At 32.8% G+C, this 13451-nt stretch overlaps 1 protein-coding gene across 2 annotated transcripts in view; it reads right to left on the bottom strand.

Annotated features, from left to right (window-relative positions):
• The window catches only part of LOC140052159 (glycogen debranching enzyme-like), a 150515-nt gene that overhangs the window by 106565 nt on the left and 30499 nt on the right, over positions 1–13451 (bottom strand). For both annotated transcript variants that reach the window (XM_072097595.1, XM_072097596.1), the window contains exons 5-12: positions 12119–12227; positions 11850–11979; positions 11382–11582; positions 9636–9954; positions 6640–6763; positions 6195–6358; positions 5627–5728; positions 58–207 (exon numbers count right to left, since the gene is read on the bottom strand). In XM_072097595.1, the coding sequence (XP_071953696.1) occupies positions 58–207; positions 5627–5728; positions 6195–6358; positions 6640–6763; positions 9636–9954; positions 11382–11582; positions 11850–11979; positions 12119–12227 (1299 nt within the window). The remainder of the gene's footprint in view (positions 1–57; positions 208–5626; positions 5729–6194; positions 6359–6639; positions 6764–9635; positions 9955–11381; positions 11583–11849; positions 11980–12118; positions 12228–13451) is intronic.

The raw sequence follows: 13451 nt of genomic DNA, 5'->3' as shown, positions 1-13451 counted from the left end.
AGCAGGGGAAGTAATTTGACTTGAGGATTTGAGCTTCAGATGCTGTATTGTGTGTACCTGCGAGAATCCAGCATATGCTAGGGTTTGGTGGAGGTTATTCAAAGCAATCCTTGCAGCTATGATTCCACTTGAATGGTTTACTTGTGATTCACTACAACCCTCATCATTCCAACTTGTATACAAACGATCATCATTTACTACATGAATCTAAAACAAAAGCATCATCATTTCCATAATCAAATACATTTAAAATATGTAGGAAGATGAGATGGGTCAATGAGAAGGAGGAAATGGGCGTGTGCAGGACGTTACAAAACGTAAATATGGAGTACTTTGGTTGGAGTCCAGAGGTTGAAGGTCTCTTGCGTTTTTGAGCATTTTAGGCATACAGAATTGATGTAAATTTCACTGGTCACTAATGAATATACTTTTTGTCCATGATCTAAATATATACCCATTAGAAAATGACATCAGGATCCCGATCGGGATGCGGTGGAATCCTGATGGGATAGGCTCATCCCACCGGGATTAGCTTATCCTGATAGGATGAAATCGGGATTTCTTACCCAATATCGGGATGGACAGGATTTTTTCCCAAAATAACTGGATCGTATCGGGACGATCGGGATGAAATATCATTCCGCTAAAATCCAGTTCCATTTAATACCAGGATTTGTATTACCTTTGGGATAATAAAATACCAGTGGGATTTTATCGGGATGGACTCTGGATCCCATTGATTCATCCCGATTGTCGTTTTTTTTTTCAGTTTTAAGTTTTACTAGTTTGCAAATATTTTCGAAAACGGATTTGTTAGTGGTTGTTTTTAGTAAGAATCGTGAAAACTGGTTTTTTTTTTTACGTAAAAGTTACTTTTACTATTACAGTAACACTTTTCACTTATGGGATAATTGTCGATGGGATTAGAACTTTATAGTAACTCGTTTTTATAGTAGGATGGTGTTCACCTTTTAATAAAAAAAATAGCGGATACATGTGCCTTCAGTTTTAAGGTAAGAGATAATGACTTCATTTATTGTTCAATCATTTTAATTTAATTAACCATTACATATTTATTCATTTCAAACATTGTTGCGTTTTGTTATAATCACTACTATAATATAACATTTTCATATGTTGGTATTGGTTTACTTTTTACCCAATACTATTGATTAAAAATGTTGAGTTGTTTTTGTTCAATATATGATATGTTTACGATCAAGTTCAATTGTTGTTTTAATGAGATAACTAGGTTGAGTTCATTTTAATATGTTGAGGGTATTACGCTATTGGTTTCCTAATTGATGAGTACAATATGCACTCTAGTCCGGCAGCCAAGGGATTTTACTGGACGGCTGTCAGCATTGAGCAATTTGCATAAACAAAATGGCCGCTATTTTCATAAAACATGCTTATATCTCTGGAAATACTGGACGTAGTGAGCGAATTTTGGTGTCAAATTGTTCACAATGTATATGTTAATATAGCTCTTACAGAAATGGTTTTGTGATGTGATCCCGATATTTTCGACCACAATTTTTGGTCGGGAATTTCGGTCGCAAATATCGGGATCCCGATTGACGTCCTGATCTTTTGGGAATTTATTATGGGTTAATGTTGTTTTTGCTTTGAATCGAATTATTTTTGTTTTAAATACATGTACTAATGATCAAACCAGCCGTGCATCCCTTTTAAGACAGCTTACTTTATTTACCATACCTTTTGCTACGCCGCCACGGCTACTTTGATCGTTATAGTTAATCACATTATTATATCATTATATTTAACACCTCATCTTCAGTAATACGAGTTGATTTCTTATCGTATTATTATCATCACACTTACCTTACTATTTTTACGTTTTACAACATACAGTACCTTTCGATTCACATGTTTATGACCAAGTTGAGTTGTTTTAATATGTAAAGATTAAATAATTATAAAACACATGATGATGATGACTAGGAAAGGCTGGAAAATCATAATTCAAGAGAAAAACACATGATTTTATGCACTGTACGCGTAAAATTGTTCACGCGCGAGGAAATTTTTGACATGCACTAAATGTCATGATTAGCGTAGAAAGTTGATTAGAAATTAATTTTGCGCATTAAAAAATTTTACAGACAGACAGTTTGCCCTTGATATGACTTAAATTTTCACAAAGTTACGCTTGGTTTTTAATAAATGATCAATCATAAAAAATCATAAAATCGCGCGTAAGTCACATTGCGCAACTATGACATCTTTAAAAATAGGAGATGCACAACTTCATGTGAATGTTCATATGTTGGCAAAGTTATAATAAGTTATGTTTACCCAATCTAGAGATACGTGATGCACAAAAAACGAGGGAGAAAGACAGAAGAACTAGACTTCCGCGTCCGCACGACAAACGCCACATGCACGTCATACGTTGGAATATTGGACACAGAAAAAATTATAGCATTATGACCTGAACTGAAGAATATAATATGTTGTTAGTGCTGAATTCTGTTTATTTTGTGTCATATACTATACACAGAATAATCTCTATACATACAGTATTACAGTGTAGAACAGGTGAACACCCTCTGAACAACCACACCTATATAATGACACCTACACCTTCGGTTATAATTACGATCTTGTAAAACTTACTGAACTTCAAAACATAGGGAGAGTGATTGATCTTATATGAAAGCTTTTGAATTTTTTAATATGCATATCGTCAGCAGTTTTTTTACATTAATCAAATTATTAAAAGGTATTCTTGAAAAATAAAGGGGTGGCTTATTTTATGCCGTATATAAATCTAGGAACATACAGTTTACCTACAGTAGCAGCTGCACCAGTCAATCAAACAGTTTTTCATTTAGATCAATCGCTCTCCCTATCTTTTGAAGTTCAGTAAGTTTTACAAGATTGTAATTATAATCTAAGGTGAAGATGTGGTTGTTCAGAGAGTGTTGCTGTTCTAGAGGGGTACTTGTCCTAGGGGCATAGCAGTTGGACTAGAGGAAAGTTGTAAGATAGTGGGACTGGCGCAGCCCCTTATTATCGATAAAATTGGCCCGATTTTGTTCTCTCTTTTCTTTTTCAAAACAAATGTTTTACTTTAAGAGCTTATGTTATGCTGTTTAATGACATTATACGTTTACTAAGTCCAGTAATAATGGAATATTGGTTTGGCTGTAACTACTTCATAGAAGAACTTAAATTGATTTGTTTTTACATTTTTTCTCCACTCCTGAAAAAATAGGACAATAAACATTTTTAGAACCTAAACAATAATTATATCCATATGTTTATGACATTGTATTCCAATTCGTTTTCTACAGAACAGAACCTCCTAATTTGACTTTAGATTTAAAAAAAACCTACACTATTAATCAATTGATTACATTAGACGATTTGAAAATCAATCTCTCTCTCCCCCGTTTGACAGTTCATACATTTCTTAGTCTTCCTATTTTGAAAACATAGCTAACTGCACCAATTGAGGAAATCGTTTTTCATAGTTTGTCCTAGAAGTTTAAACAAAATAAATATCGCTACAGTAATTACAAAATATACTACAAATGTTAGGTACATACGTCGATATTTTAATAATTTTACCTCAAATATTGTTAAATATATAGTGTGGTACAACGCCCTCGTAGTCCCCTCTTTACACACAATTTAATTTTACAATACAATTAGCACCAAAAGAAGCAGCTTGTTAATTTGGTTACCAATTGTAAGCTGTAGTTGTTCCTAGTGGGTAGCTAGAGGGTAGTTTTCCTAGGGGTAAATTGTCCTAGGGGTAGTTGTCCTAGGGGGTAGTTGTCTTAGAGGGTATTGTCCTAGGGGGTAATTGTCTTAGGGGGTTATTGTCCTAAGGGGGTTATTGTCCTAAGAGGGTAGTTGTCCTAGGAGGGTGATTGTCCAGGGGTTATTGTCAGGGTGGTAGTTGTCCAGGGGGTAGTTGTCCTAGACTCGAAATTACGGGACCCACCATTTATTCCAATTTTTAACATGGCGACGGATATCAAGATGAAACACTAAGATAGCAATTTTGGAAGAAAATTATCTCAGCAACAACATATTAACGTGTAGAAGAAATTTGAATACATAAAATATAGATGCGCGCTCTTTTAAATGTGATGAACTATGACGAAAAAGATGAAAATACAACTTTTTTTATTCAACTTGCCATATGATGGAAACATGTTCACATGAATTTGTACAATCCAATAGCTTCCGGAAAACATTCTAACCACGATTATTACTTTTTATTCTGATGAGCTATAACAGATTGAAATTTACCGTAAAGATGAAAATAAGTGACCCACGTTATTTACATTTTTAGACATGATGACGTCATAAAAATTAAAATATTTTCAACTCATGCGAAAGATAGTTGATTGACCTAGATGAAGGAGAAAGACAGAAGAACAATATAAAAGACAAACAGGACGATTACAAGGAGTTATCTGCTGAATGCGGATAACTAATAAGATAGAAAAAAAAAAAATCCTGACAATAACAAGGGGTTATCCGCCAAGTGCAGGTAACCAACTAGATTTGAACTTGTCAATATGCGAGTTAGGTTATCCGCTGTGAAAAATAAGGGTAAATATAAAAATGAATATTTTGAACCAATTGAGACCAGTTTGAGGCATCTATGACCAGTAGTTACCAAGATACTGATAAGGTCAGGTCAAGGATCAATTGGTCATAAAACGATATTTCCGGTCATTTTAGGAAAAAATGTCCCATTACAGTTAATATAAATGTCTATATTATTGAACATTTTGAAACCAAATATAAGTCTCTTACCTATATTAGTTACCGAGATATATGAGAATTTCTTGTTATATAGGACAACAATTTGCTCTAGGAGTTGAATTTGAACAAATTTATATAAGTATATATATGTTAGTAGACAATGTTTCTGAACACTTTGACGAAGAAAGCTATTGGTAAGCAATTTTGAAGAGCAATTAAGAAAAATTTGCTAACAAGCCCTAACTAAAAGGATAAATTGTAGCATAGAAAACTTACATGAACGCAGTAAAACGTACTTCATGCACAGGTCAAGCAGTATTTGTAAATTTGTTTAAAAATGTGTTTGTGAACCTTTTAACTACGTATTGGTCCGTGGAGGTAGCATGACCCACTATCGACGAACGTGAGCTGGGCCAACTTCTAAATATAGAGTTATAATGTTAATAAATTCGTACAAAGGGACACCACCAGTGCGTATTACTAGTAACTACTGTACACGCTTTGGCCCATGTAATTGGATACAGTTCAGATACGCTTAAACCACAATGAAAATGAGTTTGTGAATTAGATGTTTAATACTATAATAAAAAATAGAGTTTATAAAATATATTCTACAATATTCAGTAGCCCTAATAATATTTTTCCACTCAGAATTTAGGGGAAGGGGGTTGGGAGGAGGCGCGCAGCTGCTGCGTTCACCATTTTGAACCATGTCACAACAAACCAAATAATATTTGTATACCATTTCTTATTTTTAGAAGTAGTGAATTATTAAATACATTAAACAAGAAGTTTTAGAAGGAATACCAAAAAAGAAAAATCCAATTTTAATTAAAGCATTAGACTGTGAAATGTCCATAAAAAAATTTAAACTTACATGATGAGGTACAAGTTCATCATAGCCTCTGCTTGAACCACTAGCACAGTTTGCCATGGCAACCAAACCTGCATTTGGTAACAGATCATACACAGACCTTTTCTATATAAATCAATAAATCATTCATAACATAGTACTAAACTTCAGGAAACAAACAGTATGTACACAAAAATGTTTTAAATGCTTTTTATTATTATTTATTATCCACAGATGATCTTAGTATATTTATATCAAAATTTGATTTATAAAATGTAATAATTATGTGACATTTATGTATGTTTATTGAAAAGAAAAACTCGGGTCTATGGTCGGTAGCCTAAGCCAAGTATGAGTGTAAAACCCTATTATAGCCTTGAGTGCAAAATGCTAAAAGTGTTCTTTGTATATACATGTGGTTTTAGAATATTATTTTAATAAATGATTTAGTATTATTGGAAAGCTTATTTGAAAAAATATCTGGCGATGAAGTGTACTTCCTTAAGTGAGTGGCTGGCAGTAAAAGTGTTAAGCTTTAAATTACCGTAATAAAAGTTTCTGTCTGAATGGTAAAATGTTATATTTGTCTTACCTCTATGGGTGATGGGTTGTCATGGGTAACATCCATCATTAATGCATGAGTGACTGATGGGGTCAAAGGTCTAATAGGAGGTTGTAAGAATGAGCCAACAGGGTCACCTCCATAACGGTACACTAGACGGCCTTCCTCATGAGATTCATGGGCATTCAATGCCTCTAAAGTAATGATAATGATAATTATTATTATTATTATTATTATTATTATTATTATGTAATGAACAATCAGGATAGCCCAACATTCATATCTAGCCTTAATAAACTTGCACAATGGTCATATGTTTCGGAAGGTCTAGTGTACAGCAAAAACACACAGTGACAGTGTACAGTTTTAATTATTTTATCAATCTATACAGTACATCAATTGTTTTGGTTGATACATTGCTTTATCAAAATAAACATAAAATACAGAATCTTTAATTTTTCAATATTTGACTAACCTCTAATAAGTGAATTAATACCAAGTCTATTAACATAGGTATTGTCCATCTGTTCAGAGTCTGTAAATAGTTCAGCAATGACATAAAGGTCAGGTCGAATACGACGAGCTGCATCTAACAGATACTATCAACATAAAAGAAGATTTGAATAAAGGGAAAAGATCAATAAATTAAAATTAGTATAAATGATGAACAAACAAGCACATTTATATTGTTACCTTGGGTGTCTAGAAAACTCAGATATATCTGAGTTTTCTAGTTTTCTAGATCTAGAAAACTCAGATATCTGACTTTTCTAGATCTAAAAACTCAGATATCAATATCTGACTTTTCTAGTTCCAGAATGGAACTAGAAAACTCATCAAATGATCGGTTGGTAGGTCATTTGGATCATTCCATTATTAATCAGAAGGTAGGTCTGTCATTTGAAAAACTAGAGTATTATTAAAACTGATTACTATGTACTAATATTGTAACATGTAGAAGCGGCATACAGCTTAAATCATAAAGAAAATACAGTGCATGTTACCGTTAAAATGTAGGCTTAAAAATTAGGTATGGTTGGTTGAGGTATGAATTAGCCAAGTTGAGAATAGGTACGAGTTATTTTGGGTACGAGTTGACCACTTCTAGCCTAGTACGGCCAGGCCTACTCTTCGCAATACATCGCGACAGCGCCCACACGTCGTACCTTGAATTGAGTTTGCTTAGCTAGGCTAGGCCTAAATGCTAAGCCTACATTTTAAAAGGTGTATACTGTATTTCTTTATGATTTAAGTCGTAGGCTGCTACTATACGTTACAATAATTATTATTATTAATAAGAAAACGTATAATACTGTAGTATTTCAAACAAGCTACCCTTTATTAATAATGGAACAATTCATTTGATGATCTGGGTTTTCTAGTTTCATTTTGGAACTAGAAAACTCAGATATCTGAGTTTTCTAGATCTAGAAAAGTCAGATATCTGAGTTTTCTAGATCTGAGTTTTCTAGACACCCTGTTACCTTGGCTAGTTTGCTAAAACCTTTGGTAGCAACAAAAAGATAATGAATCAATGGACCAATCTGAAAGGCTAACCACGTACTATAGTTTAAGTAAGTAGATAGCTTCACAAAACAGAGATTGTCATTTTTTTTTATTTACAGCCTGTAAGTTAATGATGGATGTAGTTTAATTATAATCTTGTTGATTATTAAAGAGTAAAAAACATTAGGGTCACTTTGTAATAACAAAGAACAAAACCCATTTCACACGAGTGTCAACTTGTGGCATCACTGAATAATTATAACACTAGCAGTGCCTTATGTGGTTCTCTGACAAATTATTTAAAAAAAAAACAAATTGTCAACAAATCGTTATCCCTTCACTTTAAAATATCTGTAAGCTAAAAAATAAAAGCAATACTGGATGGAACTTTAGACTTTACTTTTGACTGTTCAGACTTTACGAAAATAAAAGACGCTAAAGAAAAATTGTGCTGTGTGAATTAGATGATGCGGGAAACACTAACAATAAGTATAATGTGACCATTAGGGGAGAGGAATGTTGTTGAAAAGGTGTAACATCTAAGTCCAGCGCACTGATCTTCATGAAATAGCGCTATATAAATGCTGCATTACATTACATTTACATTTTTTTTTCATTTCAATGGTTTTGATATTTTGCAATTATTTTTGGGGAGATTTGCTACTTTTGTAATTAAATTGTGGTCTAGCAGTAACCCGTGCTCCACACAGTCTTGTCTGCCTTAATAATAATTTGCATGGGATGATTAAGTATAATAAAAGTGCCATACTGGATATGGGACTTTGCGCTGTGTGAATATTAATCTAGGTTGGCATCAGAAAGTGACAAGGTGCATGAGTGAGACATGCACGTTGAAGTTTGACAATCGGCAGATTAAAACATTTTATGATAAGATATGAATTAGGTTATAGAATTAAGATATGAAGTATTGGAATAATAAAACTACAGCTGCTTTACGGACTTTGAAATCAACATAAAAAGTAAACAAGTCGAAATTAGATGATGTGCTCAGACACAAATTGTATTTTTTGTTTATATCTTGTATTATGTGGAAAAACGACACCCATTTGGATTCATTTTATTTGTGTGCATGTGTTTTTTTTTACTTCAAATGTTTTTTATATTTTGCCATTTTTTTGCATGAGGTTTCGTATCTTTTTTGCTAATTTTTGTAATTACACTGTTGTCTAGTTTTGAAGAGGTGATACTTATTATTTACACATATCGCGGATTAGAACTAGAACGAAAATCATTCTGTTTAAAGGATAGGTTTAATTAATTAAAACTTCAACGACGTGATCATTTGATACGGTTGACTGGCTGCTGAGACTAAACACTGTTTTAATTTGGCGGCCCCGCATGGTATTTGTAGATCCGGCCATGGCGGTACACAACAAAGGAGGTTACTGATAGTGATACGTGACATAACTCACGAAAAAATGTCAAATTACTGTTATTTTTTGCCTATTTTTTAATGTTTATCCTTAAAACAGTTAAGTGATATAGCATATTGTGTGCGGCCTCTCAATACACATCAGTGTGCCATAAAGAGCATGTGCCATTCAGCGGCTTCGTAGGAGTAAGATTATGAAAAAAATTTAGTAGCATTAAAATATAGATAATTGAACTATAAGAGAAATTTTTAAAAGCCTATTGAAAAAAACAAAACACATTTTAGAATAGAGAAATAATACTACTAAAATCACAGACCAAATTTGACCACAATAACAATTAAAAAGAAATTAGTACAGTATATCTACCAATTAATTGACAATTACAACCATTGTTACTTGCTAAAACTGGATAACTTATTAATACTTCTTATTCACATACAAATCGGATAATACCGAAGTGGTTGGATCATTATCATCTCTCCATATTAAAATACTCGATGTTGTGAATCAGAATCAGTCTAAAAGGGCAACTGTGATGGAATACTTTGCCTAAATTGATAATATACAATACCTCAGCAACATGTATAGGAGTGCTATGGCAATTATCAATCCTGAATCCATGGAAGATCTTAGCATTCATTTCAGTATATTTCAACATATGATTCCAAAGAAATGGACAGTCGGTAGGTTTCTTGCCATAACGTAGTTTTACACTGTCACCCCAGACAATTACTTCTCGGCGAAAGTAGGCCTTAGAGTTAGGTGATGCAAAATCTTGCCCGGAACTGTCACCCATTATCCAGCCATGATGAACATGAAATCTACAAGCACCAACATTTTCTAGAATACTTTCATTAAAGTCAACATGTTCATCTTCATATAGAAAATATCTGCAAAGAGACAAAGTTGTAGCATTAAGGGATTTTATTATTACATTATCCAGTTAATGATTTTCTATGTTGTACTGCATGCAGTCGATTATTATTCCAAGTCTACATTAGTCAAAGTATAAGTATACAAGGTAAAATAACTTTTGTAAACCGATCACAACAAAATTATGAAAACAATTCTCAAATGACTATGTAATAAACTATAAATACATTCTTTTAAAAACTGTTGCTATATCAATGAAACTGTTATTCAGTATAAGTGCAGAATAAATAAGAATAATATTTAAATAATAATATTTATTTGGAAGCTACACTGTTGAAACAGTGGAGGTGCGTCCAGAGTAAGTAAAATAAAAGTTTAAGCAAAAAAATAGGCCTATTTACAAAGAATATTAAATTAAATTATGTACAAAATATATATAAATAAAAAAAAGTAATACAGGATTTAAAAACAAAGAATTTTCATTGTTGCTTTCCCTTCTCCTTTTCAAGATAACACCTTTAATCCTAGAAAACATAAAGCTGGTCAGATCTACAGTGGGTTATCAATCGTGTTACAATTCTCTTAAAACAAATAATCTAATTCATATTTAGAAAAAGTAGTGTGTAAACAAGTTAAAAATTTAAACCGAAAATCATTCTGATTACAAATAATTTGAATCCAACGATATGATTCCATATGTACCATCGTGTGCATTTATTGGGAACCAACCCAGTTCACCATATACTGTAAGGTTGCAGGCAGTGTGTTTTTAGACTAAGAGTATATTTGTACTAAGAATTTTACTAGCTATTTGCAATGTTTCTACAGTATATCAATTTGAGCTTTATTTAAAGAATATATTCAAGAGTTTGTAAGCATCTTGCAAAATATTGCATAATTTACCTAGTGAAATAGGAAATATAAATTTGCTAACAAGCAATTGAGGGTAAAACTAATTTGTAATTTTTCTCAGCCAGAAACTTTATGTGTTTAAAATATCTTTTTATTGTAGGATGTACTTACTATAAGAAAAAGAGTTTGTACTACTGTCCATTACATACAAATAATTACTATTGGAAAAAATGACATTAATTGTAGGGAATGTTTTAAGCCTGTTTTCCACTAGGCGAATGTATTTGCGTGAATCCCGTGGGTCTCAGAAAAAAAAAATATCACTACAAGAGCGATAGCTGCGATTTTCATTTTATGAGCACTGATTAGTTGCACAGTTCTTTTGTTTTGCAAAAAGTAGAAACAATTTGAACTACAATTTCGCTGAAGCAAAAAACAAAAGGAATTTGGAAGATCAAAAAGGTAAATATGCATGCGTATAAGTATAAGTATATACATTTTTCAATTCGCGCAAACAAATTCGCCTTGTGGAAAACAGGCTTTAAATACAGCGGGTATTTATGCTTGTATCAAATAAAAAGACAAACTTTACTTTGGAACAAGCATATGTTCATCAGTAACCTTGCCAACACATGGACCCTTAGGGTCAACAAAATGATAATATACTTGTGACATCACATTATTCACAGTCAATTGCAAGTCCTCTTTAACTTTGTTTTCTGCCTCTCTATTTAGTCCTCCTAAATGCAATTTCAATTTAGATTGATTTTCCAAGATATCATTCTCTGATGATCTAAATATAAATATAATATACAAAAAGTCACTTTTAAAGTTCAAGATAAACAATATTGTGCAAAAAACCATATAAATGAAGATGCTAATCTATCACAAAAAACATTAAAGAAAGTTTTACATTACATTAATCAAAATGTATTACTGTACAAGATATATAGTGAAAAAACTCATTTATCTTAGTTGATTTGAAATTATTGTTACTGGATAATTTTGGTGATAAATTTGAGGCAGGCAATGTGCACAAAACATCTGGCCATGATATTACCTTTTAATATGGAATGATTTGACAACAATGTCCATATCAACTGTGGAGCCAAGTCTTTTAAATGTTGGATCTTGTATGATGATAACTTTGCTTGTATCCATAGCATCTTCTTCATTTGTATATTGAATATCTTTTAAAGAAAAAAGCAATGCAGATAAGAAACAATACTTATGTTTAAAGTAAATACTCGGTATCCATACTATACATTTAATTATTATTAATATTAAGCTATTTTCATTTGTTATTTACTTGTAAAATGTCTTTCTGACCTTTGACATGTGCCACAAAGTTGTCAACAATTTTAGAAACATCAACTTGATAAAACTGCCACAACTTAAGATCTGGTAGAATATGATCTTGCAAAATTTGACAAATTGCCTTGAAAAATTATAAAGAAATTATGCCAATTACAAATAAAAATAAATAAATGTTAAATGCATTATGCTGGTCCTCAAGCTTAACTGGAAACTGAGTAAATTCGGACTCCCCGGCAGCCAGCAGTGCCTACAAAATCAGCACACTGGGAGCAATCGGCTTACATCCCATCCGAAGGATGAGGCAAAAAGAGTAAAGCATCTAGCCTATTGGATGCAATTAGTATGGTGATAGATAAACTTGAACCCATGCCTATCACATGCTAGTCCGATATTATCATTACATCATCACTCTCTGTCCATGTCTCTCTATATAGACGGTCTCCCATCCAGAATGAAACCAAGCCCAACGTTGCTTAACTTCGGTTATCTGACGAGAACCTGTGTTTCAACGCAGTATGGCTTTTCCTAATTCAGCATTTAGATGCCATTTTGCCAAGATGGGTTGCCATGTTAAATCGCCTCCTTTTTGGGGGCCGCCTGCTTTTTGGGAGCCGCCTCCTTTTGTTTATTCGTTATTTTAACCATTTCCATAGAAAATCCAAGTCAATACATGTATTTCAAAACCCAGCCAGGTGGAAATACTAAGAGCACAGTAAACCATGTGCCAGCCAGTCATCCATGCATTGTTAACATTGGAAGCTTCTTCACAGCACACATTAAACCCAGTGGATTAGTCAAATGGTCAGTCACATGATTTCAGATTATGCGATTGCCTGTTTAGGGAGGTAGCAAATTATATTTTGTTGTAACTTTTATTTTTTTTGTATAATTACACACTATGTTGATTTTGATCGAAATAAATTGAAAAAATAAATAAAATAAAATACATTTTTTGGACAACAATTTTATTAAAAGAAAGACACCCCCGTAATTAATGCACTCCACCAGATGTTTTGCTATCTTGGTGTCAAAATCTCTCATGGAACCATGGAGATAACACATGAGGTGATGGGCAGTGTTTTAGGTGCGTGGATTATGTGATATGAACAGAAATTAATGGACTTTCTTATCAAGGAATTATATAATATGAATATCTTTCACATATGAAAATAGGCCTATTAGTAAAAAAATAAATCAGATGATGTGTCCACCTAAACGTTAACAATAGAAAACATGGTTGTTTTTTTATGTACCTAGGGCTAGGCTAAATCGGTTTTTGTTTAGGCCTATATTAACCAAACAGAAATTTGACCAACTCCTGGAACTCCAACAGAATAGCAAGCCT

This window comes from Antedon mediterranea, chromosome 6 (assembly GCF_964355755.1).
Source record: "Antedon mediterranea chromosome 6, ecAntMedi1.1, whole genome shotgun sequence".
Taxonomy (NCBI): domain Eukaryota; kingdom Metazoa; phylum Echinodermata; class Crinoidea; order Comatulida; family Antedonidae; genus Antedon; species Antedon mediterranea.
The sequence above is the reverse complement of the archived record's forward strand: the minus strand, read 5'-3'. Positions and strand labels throughout refer to the sequence as shown.